The 23,526-nt window shown below is 46.2% G+C and overlaps 1 protein-coding gene across 7 annotated transcripts in view; it reads left to right on the forward strand.

The window, feature by feature from the left end:
* Positions 1-23,526, forward strand: part of rfx2 (regulatory factor X, 2 (influences HLA class II expression)) — a 262,480-nt gene that overhangs the window by 66,261 nt on the left and 172,693 nt on the right. For 5 of the 7 annotated variants that reach the window (XM_072482882.1, XM_072482884.1, XM_072482883.1 and 2 more), the window contains exons 3-4: positions 20,796-20,873; positions 21,279-21,367. In XM_072482882.1, the coding sequence (XP_072338983.1) occupies positions 20,796-20,873; positions 21,279-21,367 (167 nt within the window). The remainder of the gene's footprint in view (positions 1-20,795; positions 20,874-21,278; positions 21,368-23,526) is intronic. The other 2 variants (XM_072482885.1, XM_072482887.1) reach the window with 1 other exon arrangement.

The following is a 23,526-nucleotide window of genomic DNA, read 5'->3' on the forward strand; positions in this document are numbered from 1 at the left end:
TCAGGGGCAGGCAAGGAGACTGGGTGAGCTTCCGCTGAAGATGGTCGAGAAGAGCTTTCGGTACCTCGGGATACAGGTGGCTCGAAAGTGGGATGCCCTCCACAAGCCTAATCTATCTCGGCTGATAGAGCAGATGGAGGGGGACTTCAAAAGGTGGGACATGGGGCAGCGCAGTGGATTAGCCCTGCTGTCTCTCGACGCCGAGGTCCCAGGTTCGATCCCGGCTCTGGGTCACTGTCCGTGTGGAGTTTGCACATTCTCCCCGTGTTTGCGTGGGTTTCGCCTCCACAACCCAAAGATGTGCATGTTAGGTGGATTGGCCACACTAAATTGCCCCTTAATTGGAAAAAATTAATCGGGTACTCTAAATTTATTTTTAAAAAAGGTAGGACATGCTCCCACTATCTTGAGCGGGGAGGGTGCAGACCGTTAAGATGACGGTTCTCCACAGTCTTCCAGTGCCTTCCCATCTTCATCCCTCAGTCCTTCTTTAAGCGGGTGAACAAGATCATCTCGGGATTCGTATGGGCAAATAAGACCCCGCGAGTAAAGAGATTGTACCTGGAGCGCAGTGGGGGGGGCGGGGGGGCTTTTTTGTGCACTTTTTTGTTTTCTTTGCCTACTTCAATATCTTTTCCTTATCAAGAAACAATGCAGCCGCACCACCATCACCCTCGGCAGCTCCCCTCCTTTGGCCTCCTCCTCAGCGGCCTATGCGCTTGATCCACCCCCCACCAACTTCTCCAACATACCCTCCACATATCTGCAGCCTGTGTTCCTTCAATCCCCTCAGGCAGCCCACGATCCAGAGATTCTGCCTCCTGGAACGGTTCGCGAGGTCCTCCAGTTCTCCCTTAACCTTTACGAGCACCATCTCCGCGTTCAGCGAGGCCAGCCAGTCCTCATGCTCTCCCACCGACTCTTCCACCTTCTGGAGTGCCAAGCCCTGCACCACTCTCGATAGCCGCCCGAAGCGGCTCCACCATTTTTTAGCAGGTCCTCTGAGGCCTTTTGCCTCTGCTGCTGAAACTTTGTATTCAAAAATTCCACAAGTTGCTAAGTAAACCACTGGGTGGGCAACAGTGTCCCAGCACCATCCGCCATCTTTTCCTGTGTCGCACCTCGAGTAAGCTTAGGCCCAGGCTGCTGCGTCTTACTTGTTACACTCATCGCCTGATCAGCCATAAACCAGTCCCACCGATGGAGTACTTCAATTCCTCGGCTCACACCAGAAGGGAAAGGAGCAAGAAATTCCACCTCAAGTGGGAGCCACCAAATATGCGACCGGAAGTCTCTGCACAGTGTTAATTGTGTAAATGCAACTTGTGTCTGCAGGTGGGGGTGGGGTACACTCATTGGATAATTACTTGTGTTGACATAAAAGTACACTTTTATAGTCGCTGGTGTGGTTGTTTTAGGGTGAGGAGCGATACATTTGTAATGTTTCACTTTGTGAATACATCTCAAGAGTAAAGATGAACTCCTGGTCTCCTTCACCAACTGGCTGTAAGAAGTTTAACATCGTAACAGAATGGTTGCCCATAGGTGACAATTGGAAACAGTTTTTAGACCGATTACAATCTGAGTAGCTCTTGTTGAAGACCGGTTGAAAGTGAATGTAATTTGTCATAGTATGATTATCTACTGAAGTTCTCAGAGTCTGAATCTTATGACCAGTGGAAGAATGAAGCGGAGATATGAACATAGGTTACGTTCCCACCAAAAAGCCAACAAGATCTGGCCCTGGCATCATCACTTCCTCACAAAAGTAAAATTCAAAGCCAAGTATTTTACAAGCTGGAAGCCCATCAGTTGGATACTGAGGGAGATTTGGTTGTTGGATTTCATGGTTGAAATTGACCAGAAAGATTATCTACTGGGTGCTTGCATGTCCTGGTCAGAGATTTCAAAAGGTGGCTGCTTGTTCCATGGAAGAATAGATTATAGACTTTAACAGATTGTATGAGAGATTTCAGAAATTCAATTTGGTGATTACTCGTTTAGTTCTCACATTCAGATTTCAGGATTGTGCTACTGTGTCGTTTAGCGACAGGCTCCTGGACTTACCTGGAGTTCAGGTCTCAGTAAGAGACATCCTTTTGGAGATAATGTCTGCTGCCTCGAAAACTCCCTGGGGAAGATGTAATTTCCAGTTGCCTTGATGGCACAAATGGGAGATTCTGCAGTGTTACAAAGGATGGAGGACTCTAATTGTGGCATTTTGAGACTGTCCAGATACTGTGCCAGTACATAGGAAGAGTTACAGACCGGAATGAGAACGAAAACACTTAGTGGATCTAGATACCTTAATAAACGTCAGGGTTGGAGCAGCAACAGGAGGTAAATGAACCCCAGGAATGCTCAGGGAACAGTTAACATCTGCTTCAGATGTGTCTCAAAGTATCAATATGTGATGAACTGCCCAAAGTGGAACAGCAGAGTTCTCGAGGTGATGCATGTCACAGAAAATTTGGAGGCTGAAGTCTGAAAGAATTGTACAATGACCAATATAGCATAGGAACAGGCCCATCGGCCCACCAAGCCTGTGTCGACCATGGTACCTGCCTAAACCAAAACCGTCTGCACATACGGAGTCCGTATCCTTCCATTCCCACCCGTTTCATATATTTGTCTAGATGTCCCTTAAATGCCGCTATCGTAACTGCTCCCACCACCTCCCCCAGCAGCGCGTTCCATATATTTACCACCCTCTGTGTAAAAATTATTGCCTCACACATCTGTTCTAAACTTTTCCCCATGCAATTTAAACACCGAACATACAACAGTACAGCACAGAACAGGCCCTTCGGCCCTCGATGTTGTGCCGAGCATTGTCCAAAACCAAGATCTAGCTATCCCACTCCCTGTCATTCTGGTGTGCTCCATATGCCTATCCAATAACCGCAAGTAGGCTTACATTAACACTGCAGTGAAGTTACTGGGAAAATCCCCGAGTCGCCACATTCTGGCGCCTGTTCGGGTACACCGAGGGAGAATTCAGAATGTCCAGTTTGTCATAATATACACGAGTATATCATGGTGCAGGCACACACACTGATGGACACACAGCAAGACCAATCAACACACACAACACCGCAGCCAATCACCAGTTAGAGCACACTCACTATATAGACAGAGGGCATCAGAGTTCCCGCTCATTCGGGATGCAGCCTCTCAGAAGGACCGAGCTTACAGCACAGATCTTCACCATGTGCTGAGTGCATAGACTGGTTAGGACAGGCATAGGTCTTTAGTTTAATCTAACATCGTGTTAACCCACAGTGAAAGTATGTTCAACAGTTTCTAGTTTAATAAAGTAGTGTTGTACTATTTTAAGTGTTGGTGGCCTGTATGTGTTCCACGGATCCAGAGCACCCAACACATCACAGTTCGCCTAACAGCACGGGACTTGTTCACGTGCATGCTGGGTGTGAACCTGGTTATATCGCCAGTGGGGAAGATATCATTCTGGGATCTCCCTGGCGCAAATCTTCTTACGGCTCTCTCACGCGAGAGAGTGGCTATATCGCCAACCTCTGTGTAAAAAATATTGCCTCGCACGCCTGTTCTAAACTTTTCCCCACGCAATTTAAACCTATGTCCCCTAGTACTTGACTCTCCTACCTTGGGAAAGAGCATCTGACTATCCACTCTGTCCATGCCACTCATTTATAAAAAAAAAAAAAAAAAAAAAAAAAATTGAGTACCCAAATGGATGGTCTATACCTGGACCAGAGGGGTACCAATATCCTGGCGGTGAAATTTGCTCATGCTCTTTGGGAGGGTTTAAACTAGTTCAGCAGGGGCTTGGGATCCTGAATTGTAGCTCCAGTACACAGGAGGCTGAGAGTAGTGAGGTCATGAGTAAGGTTTCAAAGTTGCAGGAGTGTACCGGCAGGCAGGAAGGTGGTTTAAGGTGTGTCTTCTTCAATGCCAGGAGCATCCGGAATAAGGTGGGTGAACTTGCGGCATGGGTTGGTACGTGGGACTTCGATGTTGTGACCATTTTGGAGACATGGATAGAGCAGGGACAGGAATGGTTGTTGCAGGTGCAGGGGTTTAGATATTTCAGTAAGCTCAGGGAAGGTGGTAAAAGAGGGGGAGGGGTGGCATTGTTAATCAAGGACAGTATTACGGTGGCAGAAAGGATGTTTGATGAGGACTCGTCTACTGAAGTAATATGGGCTGAGGTTATAAACAGAAAAGGAGAGGTCACCCTGTTAGGGGTTTTCTATAGGCCTCTGAAAAGTTCCAGAGATGTAGAGGAAAGGATTGCAAAGATGATTCTGGATACGAGCGAAAGCAACAGGGTAGTTGTTATGGGGGACTTTAACTTCCCAAATATTGACTGGAAACGCTATAGTTTGAGTACTTTAGATAGGTCTGTTTTTGTCCAATGTGTACAGGAGGGTTTCCTGACACAGTATGGAGATAGGCCAACGAGAGGCGAGGCCATTTTGGGTTTGGTACTGGGTAATGAACCAGGACAGGTGTTAGATTTGGAGGTAGGTGAGCACTTTGGTGATTGTGACCACAATTCGATTACGTTTACTTTAGTGATGGAAAGGGATAGATATATACCGTAGGGCAAGAGTTATATCTGGGGGAAAGGCAATTATGATGCGATGAAGCAAGACTTAGGATGCATCGGATGGAGAGGAAAACTGCAGGGGATAGGCACAATGGAAATGTGGAGCTTGTTCAAGGAACAGCTCCTGCGTGTCCTTGATAAGTATGTACCTGTCAGGCAGGGAGGAAGTGGTCGAGCAAGGGAACCGTGGTTTACTAAAGCAGTCGAAACACTTGTCAAGAGGAAGAAGGAGGCTTATGTAAAGATGAGACATGAAGGTTCAGTTACAAGTTAGCTAGGAAGGACCTAAAGAGAGAGCTAAGAAGAGCCAGGATGGGACATGAGAAATCTTTGGCAAGTAGGATCAAGGATAACCCTAAAGCTTTCTATAGATATGTCAGGAATAAATGAATGACTAGGGTAAGAGTAGGGCCAGTCAAGGACAGTAGTGGGAAGTTGTGCGTGGAGTCCGAGGAGATGGGAGAGGTGCTAAATGAATATTTTTCGTCAGTATTCACCCAGGAAAAAGACCATTTTGTCGAGGAGAATACTGAGATTCAGGCTACTAGACTAGAAGGGCTTGAGGTTCATGAGGAGGTGTTAGCAATTCTGGAAAGTGTGAAAATAGATAAGTTCCCTGGGCCGGATGGGATTTATCCTAGGATTCTCTGGGAAGCTAGGGAGGAGATTGCTGAGCCTTTGGCTTTGATCTTTAAGTCATCTTTGTCTACAGGAATAGTGCCAGAAGACTGGAGGCGAGCAAATGTTGCCCACTTGTTCAAGGGGAGTAGAGACAACCCCGGTAACTATAGACCAGTGAGCCTTACTTCTGTTGTGGGCAAAATCTTGGAAAGGTTTATAAGAGATGGGATGTATAATCATCTGGAAAGGAATAATTTGATTAGAGATAGTCAACACGGTTTTGTGAAGGGTAGGTCGTGCCTCACAAACCTTATTGAGTTCTTTGAGAAGGTGACCAAACAGGTGGATGAGGGTAAAGCAGTTGATGTGGTGTATATGGATTTCAGCAAAGCGTTTGATAAGGTTCCCCACGGTAGGCTACTGCAGAAAATACAGAGACATGGGATTCAGGGTGATTTAGCAGTTTGGATCATAAATTGGCTAGCTGGAAGAAGACAAAGGGTGGTGGTTGATGGGAAATGTTCAGACTGGAGTCCAGTTACTAGTGGGGTACCACAAGGATCTGTTTTGGGGCCACTGCTGTTTGTCATTTTTATAAATGACCTGGAGGAGGGCGTAGAAGGATGGGTGAGTAAATTTGCAGATGACACTAAAGTCTGTGGAATTGTGGACAGTGCGGAAGGATGTTACAAGTTAGAGAGGGACATAGATAAGCTGCAGCGCTGGGCTGAGAGGTGGCAAATGGAGTTTAATGCAGAAAAGTGTGAGGTGATTCGTTTTGGAAGGAATAACAGGAAGACAGAGTACTGGGCTAATGGTAAGATTCTTGGCAGTGTGGATGAGCAGAGAGATCTCGGTGTCCATGTACATAGATCCCTGAAAGTTGCCACCCAGGTTGAGAGGGTTGTTAAGGCGTACGTTGTGTTAGCTTTTATTGGTGGAGTGATTGAGTTTTGGAGCCATGAGGTCATATTGCAGCTGTACAAAATTCTGATGCGGCCGCATTTGGAGTATTGCATGCAATTCTGGTTGTTGCATTATAGGAAGGATGTGGAAGCATTGGAAAGGGTGCAGAGGAGATTTACCAGAATGTTGCCTGGTATAGAGGGAAGATCTTATGAGGAAAGGCTGAGGGACTTGAGGCTGTTTTCGTTAGAGAGAAGAAGGTTAAGAGGTGACTTAATTGAGGCATACAAGATGATCAGAGGATTGGATAGGGTGGACAGTGAGAGCCTTTTTCCTCGGATGGTGATGTCTAGCACGAGGGGACATAGCTTTAAATTGAGGGGAGATAGATATAGGACAGATGTCAGAGGTAGGTTCTTTACTCGGAGAGTAGGAAGGGCGTGGAATGCCCTGCCTGCAACAGTAGTGGACTCGCCAACACTAAGGGCATTCAAATGGTCATTGGATAGACATATGGACGATAAGGGAATAGTGGAGATGGGCTTTAGAGTGGTTTCACAGGTCGGTGCAACATCGAGGGCTGAAGGGCCTGTACTGCGTTGTAATGTTCTATGTTCTAATTCATTTTTTTTCTTTTTTTCCAATTAAGGGGCAATTTAGTGTGTCCAATCCACCTATCCTGCACATGTTTGGGTTGTGGGGGTGAAACCCACGCAAACATGGAGAGAATGTGCAAACTCCACACGGCCAGTGACCCAGAGCCGGGAACGAACCTGGGACCTCGGCACCGTGAGAATGCAGTGCTAACCACTGCACCACCGTGCTGCCCTTGTCCATGCCACTCATAATCTTGTTGACCTATATCAGGTCACCTCTCAACCTCCGTCATTCCAGTGAGAACAGACCGAGTTTATCTAACCTCTCATAGCTAATGCCATCCATACCAGGCAACATCCGAGTAAACCGCTTCTGTGCCCTCGCCAAAGCATCCACATCCTTCTGATAGTGTGGCGACCAGAATTGTACACAATATTCCAAATGAGGCCTAACTAAGGTCCTGTACAGCTGCAACATGACGTGCCAATTTTTATATTCAATGCCCCGACCGATGACGGCCAGCATGCCGTATGCCGTCTTGATCACCTTATCCACATGCGTACCCAGATCTCTCTCCCTGTCAATACTCGCAAGAGTTGTATCATTCACTGTGTAATTCCTACACGTATTGGACCTTCCAAAGTGCATTACCTGCATTGTCTGGATTAAACGCCATCTGCCATTTCTCTGCCCAAGACTCCAACCAGTTTATATAATAATCTTTATTGTCACAAGTAGGCTTACATTAACACTGTAATGAAATAATTATGAAAAGCCCCTCGCCGCCACATTCCGGCACCTGTTCGGGCACACGGAGAATTGAGAATGTCCAAATTACCTAATAGCATGTTTTTCGGGACTTGTGGGTGGAAACCGTAGCACCCAGAGGAAACCCCCGAAGACACGGAGAGAACAGGCAGATCCACACAGACAGTGACCCAAGCCGGGAATCAAACCTGGGACCCTGGAGCTGTGAAGCAACTGTGCTAACCACTGTGCTGCCCATGATGCTGTAATTACTACTGATTTATACATTTTTTTGTATTTTCATGCTTTCACTAAAAATTCAAAGTCTTCATATTTTCCCCAAGTCTGGGCTTGGCTTGAATTGCATTTTTTGCCCAGAATGTTCAGCTGAATTTGGATTGTGCAGCTTCAGCGTGTGAACTAACCCTCCGCCCCCAGGTTTCATCAGCAACACCAGGCAGCTGAATTCTGAATTTTTCTTGAGCAATATTGGGCTGGCTCAGTGGTTAGCACTGCTCTATCACAGATCCAGTGTCCCGGGTTCAATTCCAGCCACGTGTGACTGCATGGGTTTCATCCGGGTGCTCCGGTTTCCCCCCACAGTCCAAAGATGTGCAGGTTAGGTGGATTGGTCATGCTAAATTGCTCCAGAGTGTCCAAAAGGTTAGGTGGGGTTACAGGGTCCAAAAGGTTAGTTGGAGGCTGTTCGCCTCTGGCTGCTGTTGAGTAAAGAGTCAAGAGATCTGCTCCGTTTCCCAAACACCTTTATTTTCCCTTCAACACACACTGCACCAAAACCTGATCATCACATCACATGCTCCAAAGGCCCCCTGTAGCCTCTTTACATATCAATGCCAACTATTGGATCATTGAGACATCTAATTGGAATGTTTCTTAACCCATTCCTTAACAGAGGTGTGGGCTTAAGCAGGGTGCTCTTTCCAAGGGCTAGTGTAGACTCGATGGGCCAAATGGCCTCCTTCTGCAATGTAAATTCTAAATACTGCTAAACTTATTCATGCAAAATTATTTGATAAACTCCAAGACAATTTTAAACAGTTATACTGGGGTAAAACTAATGTTCTTATTTCTCTCTGTTCTGTTTACATATCTGTTATTACTTTTATAAATTTGGAAAAGTAAATGGGATGGGGGAGACGGTATCTGTCTTGTAAGGTTACTTTGTGTATGTTTTGTGAGCATGAGCATCCAACCGCTGTACTTGTACCCCCCTTTAAAAATGTTTGTATAGGGCAGCACGGTGACACAGTGGCTAGCACTGCTGCCTCACGGTGCCGAGGTCCCAGGCTCGATCCTGGCTTTCGGTCACTGTCCGTGTGGAGTTTGCACATTCTCCCTGTGTTTGCGTGGGTTTCACCCCACAACCCAAAGATGTGCAAGGTAGGTGGATTGGCCACGCTAAATTGTCCCTGAATTGTAAAAAAATGAATTGGGTACACTAAAAAAAAGTTTTTTTTAAAGTTTGTATGTTGCTTCTCTTCATTCTGCCACCCTAAATGCATCACTTTCCACAATTGAAACACTCCTCTGCATTAAATTTAATTTGCCATGTGCCTACCCATTCCACCATGTTTGCTACAATTCAGTTTTGTCATTTGTAAACTTTGAAACTTTTGGCCCTGAAAGACAACTCTGACCTGTGGTGAATACCACTTCATGCTTTTCTGTCTGGAAAAACAACTGATCACCATTATTCGCAGACAATTTACATCTCCGCCAGAACTTCCCCATTCATCCCATGGACTTCAATTTTGCCTGCAAGTTTATTATGTGGCACTTAATCAAAAACCTTTTTGAAAGTTCAATTTCCTACGTACTATATATGTCCAAGGGAGTTCCAGGATTTTGACCCAATGACAGTGAAGGAGTGGATATATATTTCCAAATCAGGGTGATGAGTGGCTTGGAGTGGAACATCCTAGTGGTTATTCCCATATGTTTGCTGTCCTTGACCTTCTGGTGGTCGTGGGTTTGGAACGTGCTAAGGAGTCTTGGTGAGCTCCTGCAATGCATGTTGTAGATGGTACACCCTGCTGTTACTGTGCGTCGGTGGTGAATAATTATGGAAAGCATGTCAATCAAGCGGGTTGATTTGTCCTGGCTGGTGTCAGACTTCTGGAGTGTTGGAGCTGCACTCATCTAGGCAAGTGCAGAGTATCCCATTACACTCCTGACTTGTGCCTTGAAGATGGTGGACAGACTTTGGGGGGTGCGGAGGTGTGATTCCTGGCATCTGACCTGAATTTGTAGCCACAGTGTTTATATGACTGATACAGTTGCATTTCTGGCCAATGGTAACCCCCAGGATGTTGATAGTGGAGGCTGCCAGGGACTGATCTAATTGTATTTGCAGATGTCACAGAAATGCAAAATGTCTTTTGAATTAAAAGAAAAAATTGTCGAGCTTCTTATCACAGTAGTCTATGACTTTGCGAAGAAAACCACTTGGTGGGAAGGTAATAATTGTTGACTGTTCAAATGTGGAATATTTTGAATCAAATGTAGATTCTTGTCTACAAACCTCAGCAAAAGTGGGGCATTGCTATCATAGTGCATAGTTGATGTTTGCATATAATTTCTGGTGTCTTTCATTTTATGTGGAGGCGTTTTGACTATTTGTACTTGCATTTGATGTGCCTGATGACATTTACAAAGATTAACACAGGTTTGTTTATTACTGTTGTGTTTGTTACTGTTGGCTTTTATTAAGAAGGAATCTGTTGTTAATTACCTAGGAAACTCTGTCTAATATAAATTAAAAAGGAATGAGTTGAGAGCTGATTAGAAAGTTTCACTGTTAAAAGATGAAAGATTGTTTGCAGTGGTATATAGTGGGCTAAAAATTACTGAATGCTTTGGGCATGTATGCTGCCTCGTGTATTACTGGTCACTACTTGCGAATAGAGGTTTCTGATTCTCTTATACAAACTATCAGATGACCCTCCACATGATGTAAAGCAAAAAGTGCAGAGGATACCAGAAGTCTGCAGAAGGATTTGGATAGGTTAGGTGAATGAGCTAGGGCCTGGCAGATGGAATTCAATGTTGCCAAGTGTGAGGCTATCCATTTTGGGAGGAATAACAGCAGAATGGATTATTATTTAAACGGTAAGATGTTAAAACATGCTGCTGTGCAGAGGGACCTGGGTGTGCTGGTGCACGAGTCGCAAAAGGTTGGTGTGCAGGTGCAACAGGTGATTCAGAAGGCTAATCGAGTTTTGTCTTTCGTTGCTAGAGGGATGGAGTTCAAGACTAGGGAGATTATGCTGCAATTGTATAGGGTGTTGATGAGGCCGCATCTGGAGTATTGTGTGCAGTTTTGGTCTCCTTGCCTGAAAAAGGACATATTGGCACTGGAGGGAGTGCAGAGGGGATTCACTAGGTTGATCCCAGAGTTGAGGGGATTAGATTACGACGAGAGGTTGAGTAGACTGGGACTGTACTCATTGGAGTTTAGAAGGATGCGGGGAGATCTTATTGAGACATATAAAATTATGAAGGGTATAGATAGGATAGATGCAGGCAGGTTGTTTCCACTGGTCGGGGAAAGCAGAACTAGGGGGCATAGTCTCAAAATAAGGGGAAGTAGATTTAGGACGGAGTGTAGGAGGGACTTCTTCACCCAAAGGGTTGTGAATCTCTGGAATTCCTTGCCCAATGAAGCAGTTGAGGCTCCTTCTTCTTTAAACGTTTTTAAGAAAAAGATAGATACCTTTCTAAAGAATACAGGGATTTGGGGATATGGTGTACGGGCCGGAGAGTGGAGCTGAGTCCACAAAGATCAGCCATGATCTCATTCAATGGTGAAGCAGGCTCGAGGGGCCAGATGGCCTACTCCTGTTCCTAGTTCTTATGTTCTTATGATAATGGCTGAGAATTTTGACAGTTTAGAATAGCAGTAGCACTCCAGTTTTAAGTAACAAATATTCTTATGCAAGGTACTGAGAATTCTCAAGCCTGTGGAATTTATGAAATGTATAAATTTATAAAACAAATTCCTTTATCTTGGCGCAAGTCTTTACGTTGCTTCATTACGCTGTGATGAGGCACCTTAAAGTCACTGTTATGCCCTAGGAACTAACTGAAGCCCTTTTCATTGATGTATTGATAATGCTCAGGATCAGATGATTTGTAGGATTGAATGTGGATAGAATTTGGCACATTCAAAAGGTGAAATTCATATTTTTTATACTGTTTATATATTTTTAATGTATTACTTTATCCAATGTGAATCTGGAAAGCATGTATCCTCAAGAGTGAATCTCAAATATGATCACCCAGCCGCAAGTAGCCGTTAGCAATCTTGGGTTAAACATGTTGTTTTCTTGGCTACGTGTTGAGAGTTTTAACAACATAATTTTGCATGAATAATTGGTAAGGCTGTCTTTGGAATTTGTTGTACCTTTGGGAGTGCTTTCTCACTTGAGAAAAGTGATCAGCGTATTTCTTGGACTTGAGACTCTGAATTTACAGATAGATTTGGAGAGGGGGCGAAATGTGTGAGGTGGAACATGATAGATTTTACGAAATGTTGAGAGAGGGAAATAATGTAGATGCTCGCAGACTTTCTGACTTGGTCTGAGTGCAGAATCGGCCAAGCTCCGCGATACATTGGTGAGCAGTAAGTACTTTGTAGTATAACATTGAACCGCTTAGGCATGTTTTGTCCTTTGAGCACCTGGGTTATTGTTTTGTGTCCGAATGACTCCTCATCAAACTCCTCTTAGCTCTGAAGAATCCTATTGGTCTCAAAGCGTTAATTGTTTCTCTCCACAGATACCGCCAGGTCTGCTCAATTTTCCCAGCATTTTCTGTTTTTATTCCAGATTTTATTATAATAATCTTTATTAGTGTCACAATAGGACAGCATGGTGGCACAGTGGGTTAGCACTGCGGCCTCACGGCGCCGAGGTCCCAGGTTCGATCCTGGCTCTGGGTCACTGTCTGTGTGGAGTTTGCACATTCTCCCCGTGTTTGCGTGGGTTTCGCCCCCACAACCCAAAAATGTGCAAGCTAGGTGGATTGGCCACATTAAATTGCCCCTTAATTGGAATACATGAATTGGGTACTCTAAATTTAAAAAAAAAAAATTAGTGTCACAATAAGGCTTACATTCACACTGCAATGAAGTTACTGTGAAAATCCCCTGGTCGCCACACTCCAGCGCCTGTTTGGGTACACTGGGGGAGAATTCAGAATGTCCAATTCACCTGACAGCACGTCTTTCGGAACTTGTGAGAGGAAATCCACGCAGACACTGCAAGAACGTGCAGACTCCAATGTCTACAAATTTTGATTTCATTTTCGGTTTGATCATTGCTCTGGTTTAAAAAAAAATATTTTGGTATGTGGGCGTCGCTGGCTGGTCCCATAGTTGCCCTTGAGTAGTTGCTGCCTTCAACCGCTGCAGTTCCTGTGGTGGTTTGAAATGGGCTGTCCAAGGAGACTTGGTAAACCAAAGCAGCAGTGCAAGGACGTTACAGTTTACCTCGGAGACCTATGCTTGATCTCTTAACCAGTGAACCTGGTTCACAAGTATCTTAGGAGACTGGATTGGGCTTTTGTATTTTTCCCCTCCCTCTAGTTGAATAGCCTGCTGACAAAACATTGTCTGGGTTCACACATGAGAAACAACCACTTGTGCAGGTCATGAGGGGGCCACTAATATTTGTGGAATAGTTTTCCAGCACAAGTCATATCGAGAGGAGAGGAATGGAGAAAATTGGTGTGGGTCTTGAAATAATTAAACTGGAGGCTATAAGGTGACAATAGTTCAAAAGGATACAGTGGTGGTGTGATTGTGCTGGACACTCAATCCAGAGAATATGAGTTCCGAACTCGCATGGCAGTTTGCGAATTTGAGTGCTGGTACTGGGTATCAGTAAGAGTGACCATAAAGTGGTTAGATTTTTATAAAATTCAACCTGGTTTCACTGATATCCTTCAGGGAAGGAGCCTTGCTGTCCATATCAGTTTCACTGAGATCCTTCAGGGAAGGAGCCTTGCTGTCCATATCTGTTTCACTGAGATCCTTCAGGGAAGGAGCCCTGCTGTCCATATCGGTTTCACTGATATCCTTCAGGGAAGGAGCCTTGCTGTCCATATCAGTTTCACTGAGATCCTTCAGGGAAGGAGCCCTGCTGTCCATATCGGTTTCACTGAGATCCTTCAGGGAAGGAGCCTTGCTGTCCATATCGGTTTCACTGATATCCTTCAGGGAAGGAGCCCTGCTGTCCATATCGGTTTTACTGATATCCTTCAGGGAAGGAGCCTTGCTGTCCATATCGGTTTCACTGATATCCTTCAGGGAAGGAGCCTTGCTGTCCATATCGGTTTCACTGAGATCCTTCAGGGAAGGAGCCTTGCTGTCCATATCGGTTTCACTGATATCCTTCAGGGAAGGAGCCCTGCTGTCCATATCGGTTTCACTGAGATCCTTCAGGGAAGGAGCCTTGCTATCCATATTGGTTTCACTCCGGTCCTTCAGGGAAGGAGCCTTGCTGTCCATATCGGTTTCACTGATATCCTTCAGGGAAGGAGCCTTGCTGTCCATATCGGTTTCACTGAGATCCTTCAGGGAAGGAGCCTTGCTGTCCATATCGGTTTCACTGATATCCTTCAGGGAAGGAGCCCTGCTGTCCATATCGGTTTCACTGAGATCCTTCAGGGAAGGAGCCTTGCTATCCATATTGGTTTCACTGATATCCTTCAGGGAAGGAGACCTGCTGTCCATATCGGTTTCACTGAGATCCTTCAGGGAAGGAGCCTTGCTGTCCATATCGGTTTCACTGATATCCTTCAGGGAAGGAGCCCTGCTGTCCATATCGGTTTCACTGATATCCTTCAGGGAAGGAGTCTTGCTGTCCATATTGGTTTCACTCAGGTCCTTCAGGGAAGGAACCTTGCTGTCCATATTGGTTTCACTGATATCCTTCAGGGAAGGAGCCTTGCTGTCCATATTGGTTTCACTCCGGTCCTTCAGGGAAGGAGCCTTGCTGTCCATATTGGTTCCACTCGTGTCCTTCAGGGAAGGAGACCTGCTGTCCATATCGGTTTCACTGATATCCTTCAGGGAAGGAGCCTTGCTGTCCATATCGGTTTCACTGATATCCTTCAGGGAAGGAGCCTTGCTGTCCATATCGGTTTCACTGATATCCTTCAGGGAAGGAGACCTGCTGTCCATATCGGTTTCACTGATATCCTTCAGGAAAGGAGCCTTGCTGTCCATATTGGTTTCACTGATATCCTTCAGGGAAGGAGCCTTGCTGTCCATATTGGTTTCACTCCGGTCCTTCAGGGAAGGAGCCTTGCTGTCCATATTGGTTCCACTCAGGTCCTTCAGGGAAGGAGACCTGCTGTCCATATCGGTTTCACTGATATCCTTCAGGGAAGGAGCCTTGCTGTCCATATCGGTTTCACTGATATCCTTCAGGGAAGGAGCCTTGCTGTCCATATCGGTTTCACTGATATCCTTCAGGGAAGGAGACCTGCTGTCCATATCGGTTTCACTGATATCCTTCAGGGAAGGAGCCTTGCTGTCCATATCGGTTTCACTGATATCCTTCAGGGAAGGAGCTCTGCTGTCCATATCGGTTCTGATCTGTGTAGCTCCAATCCTACTCAATAACTTGTATTTGTATAGCATCTGTTTTTAAAAAAAAAATATATATATATATATATTTTTTTTTATTGCTCTTTTAACATTTTATATCCAAAATTTGCAAAACAAAAGAAACACCTGTCAACAACAGAAAAAAATTCCAACCGACAACTGTAAAATATCCCCCTTAACAAAAATACAACCCAAGCAATCCCCAAGAATGAATGCGGCTCACACCTTCGCCATCCCCAAAGGGGTCAGCGATCCTCGCCTGGAGTGATCCAACTTCAGATCCAACATGCAATTAAAATCCACCCACCCCTCTCCCCCAAAAGCCAACTGGTGTGTATCTAATTCTGGAATTGCAGCCAAATGTTCCATAAACTTAACATTGTCCCAATTCGGCACATACGTGTTCACCAGCACCACAACCTTCCCCTCCAGTGTGCTTGGAGCCATCACATAATGACCCCACCCAATTGACCAAAACCACCCTCGCCTGAAAACAAACCCCCTTGCTGATCTGAATCATCGCCTCTCGGGGCCCTACTGTCAAACCCTGAGTGGCAAACCTGGCACAACCTGGCCTGGTCCAGCACCCGCAGGTGAGTTTCTTCTAGGAGCACCACACCAGCCCCCAAACCCTTTTAAATGGGAAAAAAATTCTCGCCCTCTTCTCAGGCCCTGCGCATTCCAGGTGGCTAACCTCTCGGGGAGGAGGGGGGATCTCTCATCCACCGCCTCCTCGAGTCAGCCACCCCCACCATGATGCAATATTCCTACATATTCATGGGTCCCAAGTCCACCCAAGACGGCTTCCAATCCCAACTCCAGAGTGAGACAAAATCCCCTGATCACTTTTGGTTTTCACCCCCCCCTCTCCTTCTTGGCCTGCAGACTGCCTGGCGCCTCAACCCCTATTCCCCCACCAAACAAACAAACAACTAGACCTGGCCCAAAGCGTCGCAGCCTCTCTCTCTCTCTCTCTCTCTCTCTCTCTCTCTCTCTCTCTCTCTCTCTCTCTCTCTCTCTCTCTCCCTCACCACACTCCCGTTCACTTCCCACCCCCTCTCCTTACAGCTAGCAAAGTGGCCCCCACGCAGGGTTCCCTCTCCAATACTCCCTCAAGAACAGCAACCACCCCATCCCACTCCCCCCACCAACGTGCCCAAACCCAACAACAGCAACAGCTTCTCTCCCCTACATGAAACAAAGCAATCCCTCCTTATTATCGCCCCAACCCCCCAACAGAACAAATACAAAGGCATAAGTACATGGCACAAAACCCCCCCGTTCATATACAGAGTCCCAAAGTCTTCCTCAGGCCGGTCCCAGCTGCTTTTTAATAATCTTTATTGTCCAAAGTAGGCTTACATTAACACTGCAATGAAGCCACTGTGAAAACCTCTAGTCGTCACATTCCGGCACCTGTTAGGGTACACTGAGGGAGAATTCAGAATATCCAATTCACCCAACAGCTCGTCTTTCGGGACTTGTGGGAGGAAACCAGAGCACCCGGAGGAAACCGACTCAGACATGGGGAAAACGTGCAGGCTCCACAGACAGTGACCCAAGCCGGGAATCAAACCTAGGACCCTGGAGCTGTGAAACAGCAGTGCTACCCACTGTGCTACTCTCTGATGAAGGCCTCCGCCAGCTCCGGTTTGAGTCCATTGTGATTCGCAGTTGCGCTGCGTACGCCATCCCAATTCACACACCCTTGCTATAAAACACTGCCTTCACCTTGTTGAAGGTTGTACGTCTCCTCGCTAGTTCAGTCCCAATATCCTGATATACCCGCACCGTGTGCCTGGCCCAGTCAAGGTTCTGGATCTTTTTCGCCCACTCCAAGACCTTCTCCTTCTTTTGATAGCTGTGAAAGTGGATAATCTCCACCCGCCGTAGCTCGCTCGGCCTTGGTTTCTGCCTGAGCGCCCAATGAGCGCTATCCAACTCCGGAGGGGAGAACATCTCTGAACAATACTCCCTCCGCGCTCTCCGGCAGCCCCAATGACCTGAAGTGCAACTGCTTTGACCAGTTCTTAAGATCCTCCACTTTAAAACAAAAAAATAAAATAAATGTAAGTATCCAAATCTTTTTTTTTTCCAATTAAGGGGCAATTTAGCATGGCCAATCCACCTACCCTACACATCGTTATGGGGGTGAGACCCTCACAGACACTAGGAGAATGTGCAAACTCCACACGGTCAGTGACCCGGGGCCAGGATCAAATCCGGGTCCTCAGCGCCATCAGGCAGCAGTGCTAACCACTGCACCCTCATGTTGCCCGATGATCCTCCTCTTTTAACCGCAGGCCTTTGTTGCTCTTCCCCCCATGAGCAACAACTCCGCTTCCAGCAAGTCAAACGAATCCTCATGTTGAGAAAAGGCCTCCTCCACATCCGTCAACATCTCACCATGCGCTTTCACCACATTCCAGGTCTTTACAAGCTGTTCACGAATCAGGCCCAAAGCCACCTCAACAGTGGCTTTAAATGATTCTTTTATTTCCTTGCCCTGCTGTTTGAACTGCCTATCTATATGTTTCCAGCTCTCACACCATCACCACAGCCATTGTTCTAATCTAATGGATGCGGGTGCCATCTTCCTTCCTTCAGTTTCTTTCGACGGGCTACTCTCCTGAGCCTTGCTTCACATTGGGCTTCTAAGTCGCCGTTTTTGACATGCCTCAGTCGGGCAAGAGTCCACCAGATCAACAAACTGGATTTGGACATCAAAATCTCCCCCCCCCCAAAATTGGTAAAAGGGATCAAAAGCAAAGACCCTGCTGGGAGCTACTTTCCATGTGTCTTGCTCTTACAGAACTTCACTGGGAGTCTTGTATAGCATATTTAATTTTAAGAAACCCCAAGGTGTTTCAGGACCAATATTAAAATCAAATCTGACACGTGAGTTGCGTAAACAATCAGTAAGATTGGAGATTTAAAGAATCTTCTCCGTAGTGGGTGCAGTGTATGGAGCAGCGTTCCAGTAAAGGTAGTTGTCCTGATTAATCTCTTTCTGAAATGTGAGAAAGGTTTAAGAGAATGGAATAAAATATTAGCATGCGGGTATAGCCAGCAATTTGGAAAGCAAATGGCATGATGGCCTTTATTGCATGGAGATTGGAGTAAGAGAATGAAGAAGCCTTGCTACAATTATACCTGGCTTTAAGACCACACACAGTACTGTGCAATGTTGTCTCCATATTTAAAAAAGAATAAACTTTTATTTGAGGCATCAGAACAAACGTTCACTAATCTAGTTCCAGCAATGAGAGGGTTGCCCTATGATGAGAGGCTGAGTAAATTGGGCTTGTATCTCTGGAGTTTAAAAGATGAAGAGGTGATGTAATAGAAACATGCAAGATTCTACAGCGGTGTGACAGGGTAAATACTGAGAAGTTGTTTCCCTTGGCTGGAAACAGGGAATAATGTCAGGATAAGGGGCTATTCATTAAGGATTGAGATGAGGAGACATTTCTTCACTCGGGGTTGTGAATCTTTGGAATACTCTACCCCAGCGTTTTTCAAACTTTTTTTCCCGGGACCCACTTTTGCCAGCTGGCCAAACTTCGCGAACCACGCCGGCCGACCATCGTGACCCATGCCACGTTCACTCACATTTAATGCGAAAGGGGAGCCTGCTTGGTCCTCACCATCTTACTTGAAACGGGTTCAAAGGAGGAGAGGGCAATGCGCACATGAGGTACAGACGTCAGCCAGTTCCTTTGTGCCGTCTTCATCATTATGAAAACGGAAAACCCAACCTCACACATATAGGCCATTGTGAAGAGCAATAGCAACAAAATACGTGTTTCACTCAGCAATGGATAGTTCTGGGAGATGCTACTCCTGAATGCTGACAGCCTCAAGGGCTTTTGCCGTGTTTGTAATGTGGTATCACAGGTCAGCTACAGCAGCGTAGTTTTTTAATTTGGAATCCACTGCAAGTTGATAACTGACTCTGGGGTCTCAACCTTAAAAGTAATTTTTCACCCATCACTTCTCTTTCAAAATCTGAAACTGCCCGTCTCATTTGCCAGTACTTCCTTATATATAACACACATGGGCACACTGCATCCTTATTTGCATTGACACAATTGAGAAAACCATACTTCAAGCAATCATCTTTATACTGCTTTGTTCCATAGTTAAGTTTTGTCTTTGTAGGCTGTTAACCAGAGGCCCTGGAACTCTGTACAGAGCTAACACCAGCACTGCTCTGTCCTGCCCTGGACATCCCAGCTGATCCCTCCAGCAGATTCTGTTGTGAGATCCTGATGTGTAGATACACTGCCTATTTGAATCTCTTCTGTCTCTTACTTTTAAGGAGACGATTGATCTTCTCAGTCCTCTTGACAGTAACTAGAAAATGGAAGGAGCTCTCCTCCCATGATTTGGCACCAAAAGCACGTATATGGAAGGTGCTTGATATCAAGTGTATGTGCAGGGTGCGTGACCTCTCTGCTGCCGCTTCTGGCTGCAAGACTGCACACTCCGCATTTACTTTCATTTAAAAGACGGTAGTGGCCACATTTTTCATATTTAAAAACTGGTAACAGCCGTTGAACACAGCAATCAGGACCACTGGGGGAATAGTGTGACTGATCGCTCCGCGACTCTCCAGATCTCTGAATCTAGAGCTATAGGGAGCAGGCAAGAAGTGAGTTGAGGACCATAATTATATTGAAATGGCAGCGCAAGCTCGAGGAGCCGTATGGCCTATTCTTGATTCTTATGCTGCTTGGATAAGTGAAAAATGGTAGTATGCTATTTGTGTGTGAGATTTGGAGCAAGTTGTATGTTGGTTTAACCTGGTATCTTTGGACTACATTGTACATGATGTGCGAAAGAGCAGGTGTGCTAGACCAACTGGTCTTATGTAATATGGATCAGGTGCAGCACAGAGATCTCCTAATTAATTGAGCTGAGGTGCAATCCTCTTTAAACAGTAATATTTCCATATCCCAACTTGTAGATCTTTCCATTCTTGAGTGTAGTTCTTGATTTGGTGCCGGATGTGCTTGTTCCCTCGGCCCACCCTGTGGTTACTGGTGACTCCCAATGACTCTCTTGTTTCAGGCTATTATCCAGCATCCGAGATTGGTCAAGTGTGACTCCGATTTCTAATGCACAGTACCAGTCACTAAGTAAATGTAGACAGTAGCGCTGAGACTGGGCTGGGAGCATCCAATACAACGGATAAATGTACTTATTCAATTTCCCCCAACAGAAGCATTAATCCATTGAAAATAAATAAATTAAAAGCTCAGCTGAAATAGAGAGAGAGAGAGAGAGAGAGAGGACTCCAATTCCTGAAACGTTTCCATGTCAATATTCCAGGGCATGTTCATCAGGACTGGGATCTGTAAAGGTAGAAGATAGCTATTAATTTATTCTCATGAATCCTCATGTGGCAGTTCTTTTAATTTGTCACTGAAGGATTCTGAAGAGCAAACTAAGCAATTTGTTGGCGGATTGGGAGATCTGAGGCAAGGTGACCTCTTAAGAGCTCTCCCTCAATTTTAAAACCAAGCCCTAGCAATAGGTGGTTGCCCCATTCCCTAGGCTGGAAATTATTGGTGAGAATAGAGTTTTTAAAAAAACCTTCAAACTTGGACCAATAAATAAAATGAAAAGTTTAACCTTGCATCCTCCACAAATAATTTAAGGAGACAGTAGCTTACCTTTATTCTTTGTTGCCCACAGCGGCTGGTGGTCCAAGCAACAGGTTCTGCTCAGAAAGGAAGCCAGGTACAGCAGCTTCAGGTTCAGAGAGTGCAGCAGGTAAGAAAGGGCAATAAACCTGAAGGAGGCAGCAGTGTGACAGAATCTAACCTTCTCCCAACCTTCATAGTATTTTGATTTCTTTCCCATTACTTTTAGTGCAGTCCTAAAATATGAATCTAAGTTGCTCAGGGGGTGCATTTTGTCTACAGTTCAGTGATTCTGCATCTACCTTTCTCCCCTCTCCCAGTGCCACGAATCGGGGGAGGGAATGACTTCATGGTTATCCTGTCCGATATACTGTTCTTCAGTTGTGACCTGGATAATCCTTGGGAATTAGATGAAAAGAATGGGAAAGAGGCTGAGAAGGAGCTTGAGCTGAAGAAGGTCTTAGGGTCATGTAAGGTGCTGAGTGCTGCGAGATTCCAGTCGTGGTTTGGTTAATATTTTCTGTGTTTGTTTTAGGTCCAACAGGTGCAGTCGGTCCAACATGTTTATCCATCCCCAGTTCAATATGTGGAGGGAGGGGATGCAGTCTATACCAATGGGACCATGTAAGTGATCCAAATTTAATCAACCCTACTTTGTCACCATTTCTCTTTGTCTTGCCAGCTGTTTTATCTCCATTCTCTGTCTTCTCTCCCACATCATTTAACATCCCTGCTTTTCTGTTTTAACCCCTCACTTAACTTTGCACTTGGGAGTCATGTTCTGCAATCTCTGCGATGTTCCCCCTGAATTAGATTTAAACTACCTTAAGGTCAAATTTTAAAATTGTGTCACTTTGTCCTGTTCTCTCCGATGAGTGGAAAGCGTTGTACCCTCTGTTTCTGTTATTAAAATTTCAATCTGATCACTCCTTAACCTCTTCATTTCCAGGAAATACAGTCCAACTTCACCCAAAACAAAATCCCAATGCTGGTTAACTGGGGTTGAGCAGCATTTGTTTCGGGTGGATGATTTTTGTTAAAACCGGATAAATTCTACTTCACGGCGCCGAGGTCCCAGGTTCGAAATACGAACAGGAACCGTGGCAGCACTTCCATCTTTGCTGTCTGCACCTATCCCGCCAATGACAGTTGCAGCACATTCATCTGCTCCATCAGTCAAGTCTAATTTAACTATCTAGCAGCGCCCAACCCTGCGTCACCTGAATGCTCAGGGATTTAAAACACACCTCCACTACCTTAAACGGCAACTCCCCAGACCTCCTCTCCTGCCCTCTGGTCTCAACCAGGAAAGCCTCGCTCTTTCCCATATTCAACTTGTACCCGCAGAACCGGCCAAAGTCCTCAAATCCCAATAATGCCTCCCAGTGGATTCAAAATATATAACAACAGATCGTCCGCGTATACCAAAACCCTGTGCTCGAGACACACAATCCCACAACGCTCTTCAGCATCATTGCCAATGGCTCTATAGCCAAGGCAAAAAGCAACGAAGAAAGCGGGCACCCCTGCCTCGTCCAGTGATACAGCCCAAAATATCCCAAACTCGCCCGGTTTGTCCACATACTTGCGACCGGTGCCTTGTACAGCAACTGGACCCAGTTCACAAACCACTACCCAAACTGCTGCAGCACCTCCCACAGATATTCCCACTCCACTCGGTTGAAAGCCGATGTTTCGGGTGGATGATCGCATCCATCGCCACTACCACTTCCACCTGTTGCCCCTCCGGAGGCATCATAATCACGTTTAAGCAGCCACTTCACATTTACCAACAACTGTCTCCCTTTCACGAACCCCGTTTGGTCCTCGCCTATCACACCCCCCCGCCCCCCCGTCCCTAGCCTCATTGTATGCCCTTGCCAGCAGTGGCCCCAAGTCTCTTCTCTTCCTCCCCCCCCCCCCCCCCCCCCCCCCCCCCCCAACCTAAAACTCAACAGGGAACCCATCCGGGTCTGGGGCCTTCCCTGCCTGCTTAGCCCCCATACTCTCCATCACCTCCCTCAACCCAATAGGGCCCCCAATCCCTGCGACAACTGACCACCCTGGGAAACTCCAACCCATCCAGGAACCGGTGCATCCCCCCCAGGTCGGGTGCTATGACTCATACAACCTCCTGTAAAAAGCCTCAAACACGCCATTCACCTTCCACCGGACCCAAACCGCCCTTCCTGTCTCGTCCTTTACTCTATCAATCTCCCTTCCCGTGTCCTGCTCCCTCAGCTGGTGGGACAGCATCCTACTTGCCTTCTCACCATACTTGTATTCTGGCCCCCGCAGCTGCCCCACCGCCTTTCCCGTAGACACTAATGTGAACTCCATCTGGAGCCTCTGCCTCCTTCAGCAACCCCATCTCCGGGGCCTAATGCTTCCTGTCCACTCTCAGAATCTCTTCCACTATCCTTGCCATCTCTGCCCCTTCTGCCTCCTCCCTACGCGCCCGAATTGAAATAAACTCTCCCCGAACCACAGCCTTGAGTGCCTCCCACAGCGTAGCGCCCGTGACCTTCCCACATACCGGTCAGCTCCACGTACCCCTGAATGGCGGCGCTCACTTGCTCGCACACCACCTCCATCAGGCAACAATCCCACATCCAGCCTCCACTGCGGGCGCTTACCCTCCATAAATCCCTTCAGCTCCTTTGTCGCTGCCGATACCTTCCCCAACCTTTTTTCAAACAGTCCAAGCTTGGCTCAATAACCGTATTAACATTTCCCCCTCATGATCATCCGGCATGAGTCCGGGTCGGGGATCTTCCCCATCA

Source organism: Scyliorhinus torazame, chromosome 18 (assembly GCF_047496885.1).
Source record: "Scyliorhinus torazame isolate Kashiwa2021f chromosome 18, sScyTor2.1, whole genome shotgun sequence".
Lineage (NCBI taxonomy): Eukaryota > Metazoa > Chordata > Chondrichthyes > Carcharhiniformes > Scyliorhinidae > Scyliorhinus > Scyliorhinus torazame.